Source organism: Phaenicophaeus curvirostris, chromosome Z (assembly GCF_032191515.1).
Source record: "Phaenicophaeus curvirostris isolate KB17595 chromosome Z, BPBGC_Pcur_1.0, whole genome shotgun sequence".
NCBI classification, from domain to species: Eukaryota; Metazoa; Chordata; class Aves; order Cuculiformes; family Cuculidae; genus Phaenicophaeus; species Phaenicophaeus curvirostris.
Genome location: NC_091431.1, coordinates 57920928 through 57935800, shown reverse-complemented (window position 1 = coordinate 57935800; position 14873 = coordinate 57920928). Strand labels below are relative to the sequence as shown.

Genomic DNA, 14873 nt, shown 5'->3' with positions numbered 1-14873 from the left:
CACTATTTAATCATGGTACCAAAAAACTACTACTTTCACTTAAGTGGCATTAACACTAGCAAATATTAGTTAGTTAGAATATCGCCTTACCGTGTAAATGCCAATTCTACAAACAGCAAATGAGAGCTGGATACATTCAGACATAGTCTAAAGAAATTAAAATAAAGACATTATCAAGAATCCTATTTATTAAGAATTAGTTTTCTTCCCATCTCTCCCCTCTCCCATGAAAGAAACATTTGATGGTATATTACTTTATCTTTCATCTGTAAGGCTGTATTAAACAAGTTCTGAAAAATGCCATGTAAATTCAGATTTTACAGATACTTACTACCCTTCACACAGAAGCAGGTGCCAACACCATTACATTTACTAATTCAGTATTTCATTACAGGCCTTAAATTACCTAATGCTCCCCAAAACACCTGTACACAACGTTAACATTATGCATGCAAGCTTCCAGTCCCACTTCTTTTTATCTGCTCTGGTCTAAAAACAACCTGCAAGAGACATTTTAATAGAATAATGTACTTTTTGGCTTCTTAGCAGACTGTAAATAGCTTCCAAATTTAAATATTACAGTTCATCTCTCCCTGCATCACCATTCAATTCTCTTCCTCTAAATACCAAAATAATGCATAGAATTTAATGTTCCCACATTTCTGAAGTCATTCTCCTTTCGTCTTCCCAATATTTTCATGTTCAAACTAGAACTCTCCATCTTGAACATATATTTAATCTGCTCTTACAGCTGTGAACAATCATATTAAAAGTTTTTACCCTCAACTTGCTCAACTTCCAGTCTGAAGTGATGCCACAATCCTATGTCTTCTGCAGTCACCCAGAGAGGCTGAGGATGGACTATGAATTTCTGATGAGACAGATGAAAAATACCTTCTTTAATTAGCATTAAAAAGCCAGAAAATAAACGCAACTCACCAATATAAAAATAAAACCTACTATAGGTTTGCCAGTTTTAATACACAGTCAGGTACAATAATGCAGGCTTACAATGATTTCTTCAGAGAAGTAATTGAGGAATTACTTTTAAAAAGGTATCGGGAAAGTCACTGTAGACAAAAATTAAAGCAGTCAAATGGAACATTTTTACTACATGTTTAACAAGACTGCACACCATCTGCATGCATTTTCAGACATTTTAGGTGAAGTGCTGGATGCTACAGACCTCAAACTGTATCTGTAAAACTTTTGGTTTTTTCCAGCATCTGCTTTCTAACTTCCCCCTAAAAAACTGCCTGCAATTGACTTACCCATTTAATTAGAATTGCGATTTAAAAAAAAATAAAAGAGCTGCTGTTATGAATTATGAGTAATGAAAAATTGTGTAGCAACATTTTTCTTTTGCTGTAACTGCTAAATTTAAATTTTAAACAATATGTCACTGAACTGTCTGAAAGTGAAAAAGTGCAGCACAAAAACCTAAAAGCAAACCTCAACAGCATGGTTGATTTTCTTTTCTAATGGAAGCAGTCTAGAATATTATTAGTGACAAGGAAAGGCTGCTTCAAAGCACCATTTAAATTACCAGGATATTTCCCCCCTCCTCCCTGCCCAGCTACACAGAAAAATAAGAACAGAACTGACTTTGGGAAATCCTACTTTTGGCAAAGTAGTGGGACAGGTGGGGTTATAAACCATACCTACACCCCTCCTGACAGTATTTGCAGACCTTGTTCCAAAGGCTCCAGGGATGGGTGACTTCCCCAAGCAATCAAGTCCAGTGCTTCATTACCCTCCCTATAAGAATGTTTCCTAATGTTTACCTTGAGTCTGCTGCATTTTAAGCCCCTACTTAAACACAAGGTGATAGATACATCAATTTGTATTTTCAGAATTGTGACAAATTCTGTGTTGACGAGAGACCCAATTTTGTCTATAAAGATTTTTTCAGGTTGCAAGAGAAGTAAACATGCAGCACAAGCAAACCATTAGACGTATTTCCTTATGAAACATTACTATCCCTTCCCCAAGCCTCCAAAATAATGCTTATGATCTGTTGTTTACAGTGTTAAAAAAAAAATTATGCATTCAAGTGCTGTTATTAGCTTCTCTTACATTCAACCCTCCTCCAAAAAAAACCTTTACATTTCCCCAATATTATTTCCATTTTATTACCCAAAAAGTATCAGGATTGATTTAAATAATTAATAGTTTAGTAACATATCTTACAGAATTTTGCTGTGATGACTGAATTACAACATGCGATAACCTGCTGCTGCAATGGGGAATTTATTCCTGATATTTGTTATCTTTCATTACTTCAGTTTTGCAACTCATTTTGGACATTGGGCAACAAAACAATTGTTGGAGAATTTGCATATCATTTACTTACATTTTATTGTTGTTTTCTGAAAGGATTTTACATGGTAGGCATGAAAGCAAAAGAAAAAAAATGTAAAAATACACCTACAAATTATTACCAAAGAAAGATATCTTGATTGATACAATGCTACAAAGACCTACTCTTAACATAAGTTACTTAACACACTTTAAGTGAGAAATGGAGTTGTCAGGTCAAATATGTCAAACAACACATGCATGCACCTCTGCCAATATACACCCTTCTGCTTAGGCAAAGGGTCATCTCAAACATTAAATAATTTCTCCAGCTGGAAATTAAACTCATGGCTAACACACATTTGCCAAAAACTTAGTTATTTTAATAATGCGTTGTAAAAAACTTAACTGTTCATAATGATTTAAGAGTGCCTTGCAGCTGTACAAGCTTTCATCCTCAACAATCATTTGTTCTGTCTCTTTTTCCAAGCACTCAGCTATCACTGCAAATATCAGAACAAAGTACTTACGGCATTTGGTCTTTAAAACAAACAAAAAAACACACTGCAGCTCTGACACTGGCATTGATTATTCTTCAACCACACAAATTTTTTGTTTTATTATCTATATCTTTGACAAATATGGAATGAAATTCCTACTCATAATACTCATGAGCTCAAATTTGGCAGAGACTAGAGCATGTTTTACAACTTATCACTTAAAGCTGCACCCACAAAGCTGAAAGCACTAGCCTCAAGAAACTTGATGGGCAAAAGGTGGGGAGGGATCCTAATCAGTTTGTGGGAAGAGACACAAAAGGCTCAACACCTGACAGAACTGCAGGAGCTGGTATCCTCAATTCTGCCAGCCAAGAGAAACATTCACCTTGACCTCAGCTTGCTTTGCCACAAACCTAAATAAATTACAGCACTAAGTATAGTTCCAAGACCACAAAATCAGAAAGCAATTTGAGAAAAGGAAGTTGTTGGGTTTTTTCTGGTGATAAGTTGCTTTAGTAAAATAAAGATGCCTTCCCACTTATTTATAAAGAAGTGGTCCATGCCAGTAATCACGCCGAATTACTGGACTTCCCAGGCAAAAAGCTTATCTGCCCCATTCTTTTCTGCACCTTTTTCAGAAATGTGAAAATTAACAATACAAATGTAAACCATATGCAGATTTTAAGGATATATGGAGCCTGACTGGAATTCTCAGCACTCACCAGTTTTAAAGAACGCGTAGGTACTCAAAAACACACACAACTACACTACAGTCCAGGCGGCAGGAACTTTGACCAGAACTGCTGTTTGCTAAGCTTGTGTACTGAACTCCAAGTAGCAGCTCTGAGACTCCTCTTTCTGCAAAAGATGTCACAGCCCTCTACCACACTCCATTAATAACATTTCTAATTTAAATTCCCAAATTGTTTTTAGTACAGTTCTCAGAGATAAAGACACACAACATGCTTTTATTTTCTCTTTTAATGCTGAATAATTAGATTTTTAAAATACTGACCTTCTTGTTCACAATCATTAGAAAAACAATTCTGAGCTTAGAGACTAGAAGAAACCTGATGCTGATGGAAAGGCAATGATATATGAAAAGGAATTAGGATGGCATCCAAGAACTCTCTTGTCATCATATAAAGTAATCAAGTGGATGCACCAGAGAACAATGCTCTCTCCTCTTTTTTGGCAATAGCCTCACTAGAACAGTTTTCCATGACTGTTTCCAGGACTGCAATGGTTCAGGCAGTGAAAGATGCAGATTAGCCAACACAAAATTAATAGCTGCAAGAACAGCATAGACATTTCTCAAGAATTCTGCACCTTCTTCCATTCTCACTAAAACCTGAATTTAAGCAAGTTTACAGGCAAGAATAGCACTGAGAGAAGAGATACTTTACTGCGGAACACATCATCACTCCAGGTTCTGCATAGACTGTCAGTTCAGTTTCAGGTTCGTTCAGTTTTGTGGACCTTAAATATAGTCATTAATTGGTTAGGATACAAATTGTGAATGGCAAATAGCCTTTGTTCACATGCCAAGGGAGCACCTCCAAGCAGAAGGAACCCTTTAGCTACATGTCCCTGAAGCAGTTGAAGTATCTTCATAAATCCCTTTTCATTAAAAAAAGTCTCACTTCCTGCCTAGTGAACATAATTGTGCTTACACTGGGGAGCACTCCTGGACACCATCCAGAGTATCTCCACTTTCTAACTGCAGTTTCCTGTTCTAGCTGTCCCCTCAGTGTAGGGGGATGGAGGTGTTTACCACACAGCAAAAGTACCAGGACATACAGGGAACTGTATTTCATGAACATACTCTCAAACTCCAGTGATTACAGCTTCAGGATATCCACAAGCCTACCAATTAAATACCACGCTGAATACCCCACCATCCGCAATGGACCTGTCTCCAAGAAACTCCATTACTCAATTACAATTTACGAGTCTACTGCCTAATGTTACTGCACAAGTGAGACCCAGAATTCAACTCTACTTGTGAGGGAAAAAAAAAAAGCTGTTCCTGGTTTATAACTGTCATCAAGTTCTTCTGTTGCTCAAGTACCTGCTCCTCATGATTTCAAAGACATCTATAATGTTGCCTCCCCACACCATTCAGCTATCTCTTCTCCAGACTGAAGGGTGATAACTATTTAATCCCTCCTCATATGGAAGCAATTGTTTTCTTTCAATTACCCAGTCATCCTTCTCTATCTTCTTTGGTTTTACAATACTCTGAGACAATGTAGTCAGAAATGTAGCATCTAAGACACCAGCAAACCTTGTATTTAAGGAATGTGAAAAATGAGATTTTCCTTCCTCATACTCTAAACTCTCTGACAGATGCCTGAGTTGAGATGACATTTTAAAGAAGGATCCTCTTTTCCTTTCCTGAGGTATTTTAGGCCCCGTCCATGCATCTGTACTGTCATGTGACTTCTACTATAAATATATACAACTTCACATTTATCAACACTGAATTTCAACTGCCATTTTATTGCCATTTTATAGGGGCATTATAATTTTCCCAGGTTCAATACATATTTTGTCTCTGCATCAGCCCAAACAGAGCATGTGCACACGAACACGAAATTTCCTCATAATCTCTGCACTTTTTCCTTTTACTCACTGCCAGAGCAGTGATATCAATGCTTATTTATTAAATCTACTACTGGTAGCTTACAGAATAACAACTTCATTTTTTATCACTCTTAAGTTTTTAATCTCCATTAGAGAGAAATCACATTAAGAAAGACTAGTAGTTGCTGTAAAAAAGTAATAAAAACATGGAAACCTGATGCTTCTTCCATCCAAATGGCACAAGTCATAACAAGAAAAGCAAACAACTGCCAACTCTCTTTCTCATATCGAATTCCTACTGGCTCTTGGATGCCATGTTGCTTCCTCAGATTCCCCAATGCCAAAAGCCAATGTGGTACTGTCAAGAAATTTCTCTTCTACTGCTCCACCATAAACACAAAACATCGTACAAAGACTCATGTTCATCTGGCTGCTTTTCTTTATAAGCAACAAAGCTGTAGGGCAGGACTAAAGCTAAACATAAGAGGACTTGTCAGCTAGACTTGCCACTCTGTGCATCTTCCTCTGACAGAAGGAAGCTACTTACATCCTCATGCTGACAATTAATACAGTCACCTTACCAGGCTGCCAGTGAGACAAACCTATGAGATGAGCTATTCTCTTACACAAGCGCAAATACCATATTTATGTCCCCAAGCACTTTTATGCAGTCAGATAGTTTACACTTCAGAAAGTTTTGCTAAACACACTGTGGAAAAAAAAGGAAGACCAAAACACTCCAGAATATTGTGAGCCAAAACCCTACCATATAGGTTTCTTCCTTGCAGTTTTACGGCTGTTTGGGCCCACAGTTGTGCCTTTAATTTTGAAATTTGGTGGGGTTTTTTTATTAGTGGAAAGATGATATCCTCACATAATCACACAACTTCAGAACTCAGTTTAAGAGAATAAACATCACAAGCTGGCAGTATTAAAAAACATGAGCTAATTGTACTGACAATGAGCCAAAAATGGTAATCAATGTGGGTTATTAGTAGGAATGTTTTGTCCTTGCTAAAAGCAGGTTTTCTCTCTTATTGAAAGCTTGCATTTCTAACCTTTTGTGAAATTCATTATTATGTTGCCTTAGGCTTGGAGGTCTGACTGAAGAATTCAGGAGCAGCACGCTGCAGAGCAACATGGGACCCAACACATATTGAACCTGGGAGTAATTCACAAGGACAGTAGGGCTACTCGTAACAAACAGACACCAATACATTTTTAGAAACTGGGACTGATTTTTTGATGTACTAACATCTACTACCGTAGTGCAATCCTCATCACAGAAAAGGCAAACTGGTAATTTGATTTTAAATGTGCTAGTTCACTTGTTTCTTTAGGGTATGCATCTGAAAAGAATGAAGTTTCTGGCACTGCACTACTACTGCAACTTCACAGAATCTTGTGCTGGAAGTTATAATCATATTAAGGCATTCCTTTGTGTTCCCAAGGAAGCTGTATGAAAGTTTCACTGTTTGAAACAGTCACTTTGAATCATAAGTTTACCTGGGGAATTCAATAATACTTCCTATTACAGGATGTGCAAATACATCATTTCACTTTTATCTTCTTCAGAGGACTTCTACGCTTCTGCTCACTGATTTACATTGAACCAAGTAATTTCCAGGTAGTTAAGTCACTGATATTTTTTTTGCCCTTTCTATATGGCTGATTACAACTTTACTTCAGCAAAAAACTGTTTGCAGTACTGGCTAGGTAGATTATACCACGTATGAGTTGCTCTCCAGAGCACCACTCTTCCAGGTCTTCAGTCAGACTCAGGTTCATGAACTCCCAAAACTTACTTAAATCAGAAGGATGCTCACTCATTCAGGGGAGGTTGTCTCCCAGAACTGATCCTATTTGCCATTCCCAGTTGATTTAGGTTTTACTATAAAAAATGTTCTATTCAGTTCTATTCTCCATAGAGCTGAAATACCAACAGGAACATAGCCACGAAAACGCCTTTGGATAAGGGACGCAAAAATTTGTTTTGGATTTCTTCCTATGTTGCTAAGCTCGTGCAGAAAGCCATCAGAAGCAGCAGCACTCACAATTCTAGATTAAATGACTGTGGCCGTATATATAATAGAAAGTAAAGCTGCATTGCAAGAGTTGGTGTTGAAGAACAAGTATTCACACTACGTATTTCAGGCATTTTACTTCAGAGTAGTTCTGATCTGGTCCTGTAGACTGAAAACTTATTAGTTGAATGCATCTTCCAATCTGGTTTCATCTGAAAAACATCAAGAATATTAATATATCCTTCCAAAGGGAGCCTACAGGAAAGCTGGGGAGGGGTTCTTTATCAAGGAGTGCAGGGACCAGACAAGGGGTAACTGTTTTCAGCTGATTTGGATCAGACATTACAAAGAAATTTTTTACTGTGGGGGTGCTGAGGCACTGAAATAGGTATTCAGGGTCAGGTTGGAAGAGGCTTTGAGCCACCTGATCTAGTAGAAGGTGTCCCTGCCCATGTCTGGAGGATTGGAACTGGAATATCTTTGAAGTCCCTTACAACTCAAACCATTCTAAGATTTTAAGCTCAAATGATCCGTAACCACTCTGCAATGCAAATCTGCATACAGTATAGTGGTGATTAAGATTCTCTTCAAAAATTCACATCTGATCCAAACACCAATACAGTTGCATGCACTCTGTAGATTAGTTGATCTTGTATCTGTTACTTGCCCTCCTTCCTACATTTAGCTATACCTTTATTTTGAAACAACGTGAGATCTCTCAGCCTCATTCCCAATCAACTTCTCAAACTGAAGGAAGAGAGATAGTATCTTAAAACACAAGCCATTGTGCCCCATGGAGGTTGCAAAATTTCAAGGATGTTATAGCTGACAGATAAGACAACAGACAGTCCCAATAACCCTTATAGTTATATCACAAAAGACAAAATTCATATAATGAGAGAAATGTGTACCAAACAGAGTAACGCTACATAGACCTCTATTGCTCAGTGTTGCAAGTGGTATATCAAAAAAACATACATGCCTCAGAGGAAGAATCCAGGGTTTCTAGTACAGACCTTGCCCCATCTTTCTTTATTCCAAGAACAGCAGCTACTGGTTTACAAACTTTCAGCAATGTAACCTTCAAAGAGATGACTCCATAATACAAATATGTAGTATAAGAAAAAATGTTCTGTGTGGTCTGCAGGTATCAAACAGCGCAACAGGCAACAGAAGGGAAAGATGGGATCTGAAGTAGAACAGAACAATTAAGCGATCATGATCTATCATGTATTACCACTTTCTAAATCAAACTGGCCCAATCAAAGTATCCAACTAACTCAAAGGGAAGGTTTTAAAAGTAAGCTGGCCAATCAATAAGAGTTTCTCAGAAACATTTTTTTTTTTATTTTAATATTGCCTCATGTTTTTACAAAACACCAGAGTTTGGTATACGTGGCTTTCCTCAGTCAAGAAACACTGTGCTCAGACATTAACTATGCAGAACATGAGGTCAAGATCTTTCAGAAACCAAGAAACTCTGAAGTCACTTCATGGCCTATTCATCTAAAACTTGAAAATTTAGTTAAATTTATTAAAAATACCCACATTTCAACTTCTATGTGCACACACAAAGAAGTAAAAGACTTCATAACAGCTAACAAATGTACAAAGAACAAAAAAAACCCCAAACTTGTTATAGTTTAAAAAAAAATCTAAACAAAGCAATAAGGATTCTACTGCGCTATGTACCTGCACATTCTTGACTTTGCAATGCTCATGTTCATGCTTAACTTTTAAGTAAAGGGGAAAAAAAAAAAATCACCAAAGTTGAGGTGGTTTGTTCACATAAGTGTTACCTTCCATTTCAGGTTGGAATACACTATTTACTACCTGCCCAAAGAAACATTCTTATATGCAACTAAGATACTACACAGTATAGGATATACATTAAGGATAAACTATCATATTAAGATTGCTAAATATACAAAATTAAACAGGGTATCAAATTTATTTTACAAACTCACAGGGGCATAAAAGACCTATTCTTTTTTGGTGGAGTCACACCGATTCCAATTCCCACATCACCCTCTAAAGTAACTTTTAAAAGCTCTATGTGGATCAGGCTGATACATGCAACTATTCAGTGTAAGATCCTTATCTAGCACAGATGCTGCCTCTGATGAAGTATACTGTGAAAGTCTACTCAGCAGCTTAAAATTTGGATTGCAAGTATCACATTTGAAAATTTGAAGCACTGCTATTGTTTCTCCACGAGTCCTTCAAGCAAAAATTGCAAGACTGGTCACACATCATGCTTTTTGTAAGACGCATCATGGCGTAATTTCTCAAATTAAGCATAGTGTATTGAACGCAGACCAGCCAACACAAGTTTTATGCATGCAGTATAATCCTTCCAGGCACAATGCAGCAAGAACAAAGCAGGAGGAGGCTACAGATACACCACAGGATTATGCAGTGACAAAACCCTACAAATCTACATTGATGCAATTGTGTTCCCATAGTATGTTCTGAAGGAGCAAACTTTAGTATGAGAAGAATAAATCATATGAGTAAAAGGTGCCTCTAAATGAGTGAAGATAGATTCTTTTCAATACTTTGAACCCGGTTTAGCCATGTTGACCAAAAAAAAAAAAAATCACTCCAAAACACCACAATAAAAACCACATCACTCCTAACGCTGCAATTATTTCAATACAAAAATAAAACAGGCACCAGGCTCAAAGGCACCTCTAGCTACTCAAGATACAGAGGCAACTGCTACTCTTCCATTACACTGTAAAACCAGACTAGGGCACCACAGAAGATACTCATGGTGCTGGCTACAAATAAATCAAGGATCACACTGTTAAGTAAGAGAGGTCCTACACAAGTTCTGGGCATCTACCCATGCAAGGTTCAGGGCTACAAGCTAAGTTAGCAGCGGGTTTTGAATATTGGCAATAACCTACTGATATTAGCAGGCACTGCAGATGTTGTGTATTTCTTCAGATCAGCTCCTGAAAGGAGAAAAAAATTCTCCATCGATGTAGGGTTCATCCAGGAAAAATCATGAAAAGAACCTTCCTATGCCAGTCCAGCGAGGCTAGCTGAGGGAAGACTCCTCACCAAGGGGGAATGACCTCTGAGTCCGTGCTGCAGCAAACCTGACCTCAGTTATCCTAGCCTCCTTACACTAAACACCCTGACTCAGTCCCACTGCTAACCAAAATTTTGTCCCATGCTCTGTCAAGGGAACACTGTGGTCAGAACTAACTGCATCCTTTGCCCTGTTGCCTGTAACACACTAAAGGCAGAGGAGAAAACCTCACCACCTGCAGGCTGCAACACAGGTGCCCAATACAAGGAACCAGCAAAGGGACATTCTCCTTAAGTTTTGAAGCACATGCAGGTACAAGATCGCAACATAAATATGTAAAACACAAAATTCCTTAACATGTACAGCTTTTTGCTACTGTTCTTATGAAAATAACAAGGTGGTTGTTCTACATCAGTAGGTTAACATTCATACCATAACTGCAAGTCTTACACAAATAAAGAGCAGTCACATCCTTATGCTAAAGCAGGCTGTGGCAACAGCTTCGTCCTCCATGCTGAAAGCGGGTTGTAGAAAATTAGTTGCCTTACTCATCACCATCAGAGCAGCGCTTGAACCAAGTTCATTACCAAGAACCACCACTCCATTTGTCATTACTAACAAAGAAAGGCAAAGAAGGACCAATCTCTGGTATTCTGTGAAGATGAGGACTGGAAAAATGCAAAAAAAAAATATTTGAACTGCCAAACAGAATTTGTTTCCTTTCCAAGTTATACATGGATGCAAAACAATTAAAAACTTTCCTATTTTTTTCTCCTTCCATTTAAAAGAGTTCATGTTGTTTACAACAACTGTTCGAAAGATCAAGAGGCTCCTACTGTATAAGAAGTATGGAAACACCAGAAACAGGTGCTGGTCACTGACAGATGAAGGCATCTCAGACTGTCCCAGAACATAAGTGGGTCAGCATCCTGTTTGAACTATTATCCCCAACCCCTGGCTTTCACCATCTATAAAAAAAAAAACCTCAGCTGGTCTGTAATAACTTTCACATCAAAAGAATCCTTCGTGTTTCATATGGCACTAGAGCACACACTGTGAGACTAATGAAACCTTGAAATGTATCTTCAGAGACACACCCTGATATAACAGACACATCAAGCAGAAATTGCATAAACAATCGGGACATCATTATCCTGAAAACTGACCAAAGAAAGACATACAACAGAAAACAGGGAAACAATCAACTGAAGACAAAGAGTGAGGAAAAAAAAAATGCAGAGCTACTTAATATACCATCTCCCCTTTAGCTAAAACAAAAACATACTCTCAGTTTCCAAGGCTTATTAAATTTTAGTTCTCAGAATGGCTGGCCTTCCGCGCAACAGCCTGTAGCAGCCACAAAGCTTAATGTGAGCACTTCAAAAAGTACCGGATGGCCAGTTTCATCTGGATATAAGTTTATAAAGGGAAAAATCTAAGAAACAGCTTCAGGCTCTCAAGGAGCTACAAGGCTGCACTCGGCACTTAGCAAGTTTATTATCAGTATTTCATTAACTAGGTTCTTAAAGAGAAGTCTACCTACCACACAGGCCTCACTTTCTATTCTCTGTCTCTGTTACTCAAATTCAGGAAGGAAAGCCTAAGGCACATTTGTTGGTATAAAGATGAATATCTTAAAACCATCATAAGCTGCACGGGCAGAAAAATAATATTTAAGTAAATATCTAATATACTTCTAGCTTAGCTAATGTCATCATCAGGGAAGAAAAAGTTAGCTACTGCACACAAATTTATCTTAATACTGCAAATCTTCATATCAGTTCACTAAAAGGAGCATCTCCAGAGATTTTTTTGAGTGGTGATGAGCCCCTCTCAGAACCCTACACCCATGTTCATCTCGCGTGAAGACACCAGAAAGGCTGAACCAAGGTTCTGGCTCCAAGTCCGTCCCGCCGGGTCACAGCAGACACCAAGAGTGAAGCAGGGTGGCCAGAGGAGCCCTACTCCCCGCTGTCCCCGCTGGCTCTTGGGAGCACCTCACAGAGAGAAGCAGGGCACCACTCAGGGGTCCCGCTCCGGGGAACAGAGCCCGAGCCTGGAGCTCGGTCCGCAGGTCCCCGCCGAGGGCACTGTCTCCGGGCGAGGTGCGCGCCCGCGATACCATCTCTGGCATGCGAATAAACCCAATACCCATTAAAAAACAATAAAAGCTACCCCGGAATACCAGCCGCCCGGGTGCAGGGCCGATCCCGCCCAGGGTGACAATTTAGTTCATTCAAGCGTACCCTGAGCTCACGCATTTAGGAAAAAAACAGCGACCCGGGTCACGGCTTTAGCAACCTAATAGCGGCCAAATGAGCGGGGCGGCCGCACGCCTCAGCGGACCCTGCGGCTCCATCGCCCTCTGGCAGCGCGGGGGAGCTCTGCCCGACCCCTGCCGGGGCAACACCCCCCCGGGACCCCTGCAGGGACCCCCGCGGGACAGGCACCCCCCGCTCCCTCCCTGCGCGGCAGGAGACTTTCCCCCCACCTCTCTCTCTGCGGGGCAGGAGACAGACCCCACCCCCCACCTCTCCCTCTGCGGGGCAGGAGACAGACACACACACCCCCACCTCTCTCTCTGCGGGGCAGGAGACAGACCCCCCACCCCCTCTCTGCGGGGCAGGAGCCTCCCCCTCTCTCTGCGGGGCAGGAGCCTCCCCCTCTCTCTGCGGGGCAGTCCCCGGCCGTGCCCGCCCCGCTCCGCGCGGGGCCGGCGGCGTGGGGGCAGCTCCCTCCCCGGGACGTACCAGGTAATCCATGTACCGGGGGGCGCCAGGCGCCGCGCTGCCGAGGCGGCCCGCGGTCTGACAGCGGCGCGGCGCTCCCTGCTCGTCCTCCTCCTGCCCCCGGCGGGCTCCGCCGCTCGATGCGCAGGGCTGGGGGGGGTCCAGGCGCTGTCACAGCCGCCGCCGCCCGCTCCGCAGCGGCCCAGCGCGCCCGGGGGCGGGGCCGGCACGCGCCGCCCCGCTGTCAGCTGATCGCGCACGTGGGGCAAGAGCGGCCGCCCTTAAAGGCGCCGCGGGAGCGGGGCGGGCGGGTCCCCGCGGGCCGAGGGGGCGCGCAGCGGGCGCTGAGCCGCGCTCCGCCTGGGGGTCCCGAGCGAAGTGGGGGCTGGAGCGGCACGCGGGAGGCGTGGGAGGCCGCTCGTATATTCACCAGGTTGGAAAAGACCTCGAGATCGTCCCACCACACCTGTCTGGCGCTAAACCGTATCCTTAGGTACCTCCTTTCCAGGGATCGTGACTCCACCACCTTTCTGGGCAGCCTCTGCCAGTGCCCCATGACCCTTTTGGCGGAAAACGTTTTCCTAATGTCCAATCTGAACCTCCCCTGGTGCAGCTTGAGGCCATTCCCCCTCGTCCTGTCCCCTGTCACTTGGGAGAAGAGACCAGCTCTCTCCTCTCTACAACCTCCTTTCAGGTAGTTGTAGAGAGCAATGAGGTCTCCCCTCAGCCTCCTTCTCTCCTCGGTGTGGGGCTCTGTGGGATACGGCATCCAGGAGGGCAGCATCGAGTTGACATAAAGTAAAAAGAAGAGTAATCCCACAATGTAATAAAAAGCATTGCAAAAGCCAGAAAGCAGCAAAGAGGAAAGAAGGAGTAAATGAGGATCCAGGAGCAAACAGGAGTGTGTATTTGTGAAGATGCGAGTAAGCAGCTGGTCTGCATTTATTAAACTGGGGTGGGGGGCTGTGTTCAGGTCGGGGCTCCTCACTGCGATGAGGATGTTGGGGGGCCAAAGGGTGTGCAGAGAGGAGCAGCAGAGCTGGTGCAGGGTGCGAAGCCCAAGTCCTGCGGGCAGTGGCAGAGGGAACTGGGAGTGTTTAGTCGAGAGAAGAGGAGGCTGAGGGGACGCTTTATTGCTCTCTACAACTACCTGAAAGGAGGTTGTAGCGAGGTGGTTGTTGGTCTCTTCTCCCAAGGGGCAAGTGATGGGATGAGGGAAGTCGCCTCAAGTTGTACCAGGGGAGATTTAGCCTGGATAGTAGGAAATATTACTTCATGGAAAGAGTTGGCGAGCATTGGAACAGGCTGCCCGAGGAGGTGGTGGGGTCACTGTCCCTGGAGGTATCTAACAGATATGTAGATGTGTCACTTAGGGACATGGTTTAGTGCTGGCCTTGGCAGTGTTAGTTTTATGCTTGGACTCGATGATGTTAAAGGTCTTTTCCAACCTAAATTCTGTGATTGCATTCTGATTCTTGTAATGCATTAAGTCTTGTTGCAAATAGGCTCAGTGACAACATCTAGTGAGGATTGGAGAGTGTTGGTAAGGTATTCCCCCCCCAATCCAAAAAGCAGATAGTCCTTGTCAATAGATAATTAATTTTCCTCATGTGTCCAGTCTGGAAAAAACTTGCTTCCTTTAACCCTCCTTACTTTACTTTGAGAATCAATGTCAAATACAGCTGTGTAGCAAATT

At 41.8% G+C, this 14873-nt stretch overlaps 2 protein-coding genes across 3 annotated transcripts in view; one reads left to right on the top strand and one right to left on the bottom strand.

Moving 5' to 3' along the window:
• Nucleotides 1-13300, bottom strand: part of ARL15 (ARF like GTPase 15) — a 225438-nt gene extending 212138 nt beyond the window's left edge. The window contains exons 1-3 of one of the 2 annotated variants that reach the window (XM_069879799.1): nucleotides 13199-13255; nucleotides 781-871; nucleotides 91-147 (exon numbers count right to left, since the gene is read on the bottom strand). In XM_069879799.1, coding sequence (XP_069735900.1) covers nucleotides 91-144 — 54 coding nt within the window. In that variant the 5' untranslated portion in view covers nucleotides 145-147; nucleotides 781-871; nucleotides 13199-13255. Of the gene's footprint in view, nucleotides 1-90; nucleotides 148-780; nucleotides 872-13198 lie in introns of both variants that reach the window. The other variant, XM_069879800.1, reaches the window with a different exon arrangement.
• Nucleotides 13169-14873, top strand: part of HSPB3 (heat shock protein family B (small) member 3) — a 28642-nt gene continuing 26937 nt past the window's right edge. Inside the window, exon 1 of the mRNA XM_069879802.1 lies at nucleotides 13169-13201. The gene's annotated coding sequence lies outside the window, so the exon portion shown is untranslated. The remainder of the gene's footprint in view (nucleotides 13202-14873) is intronic.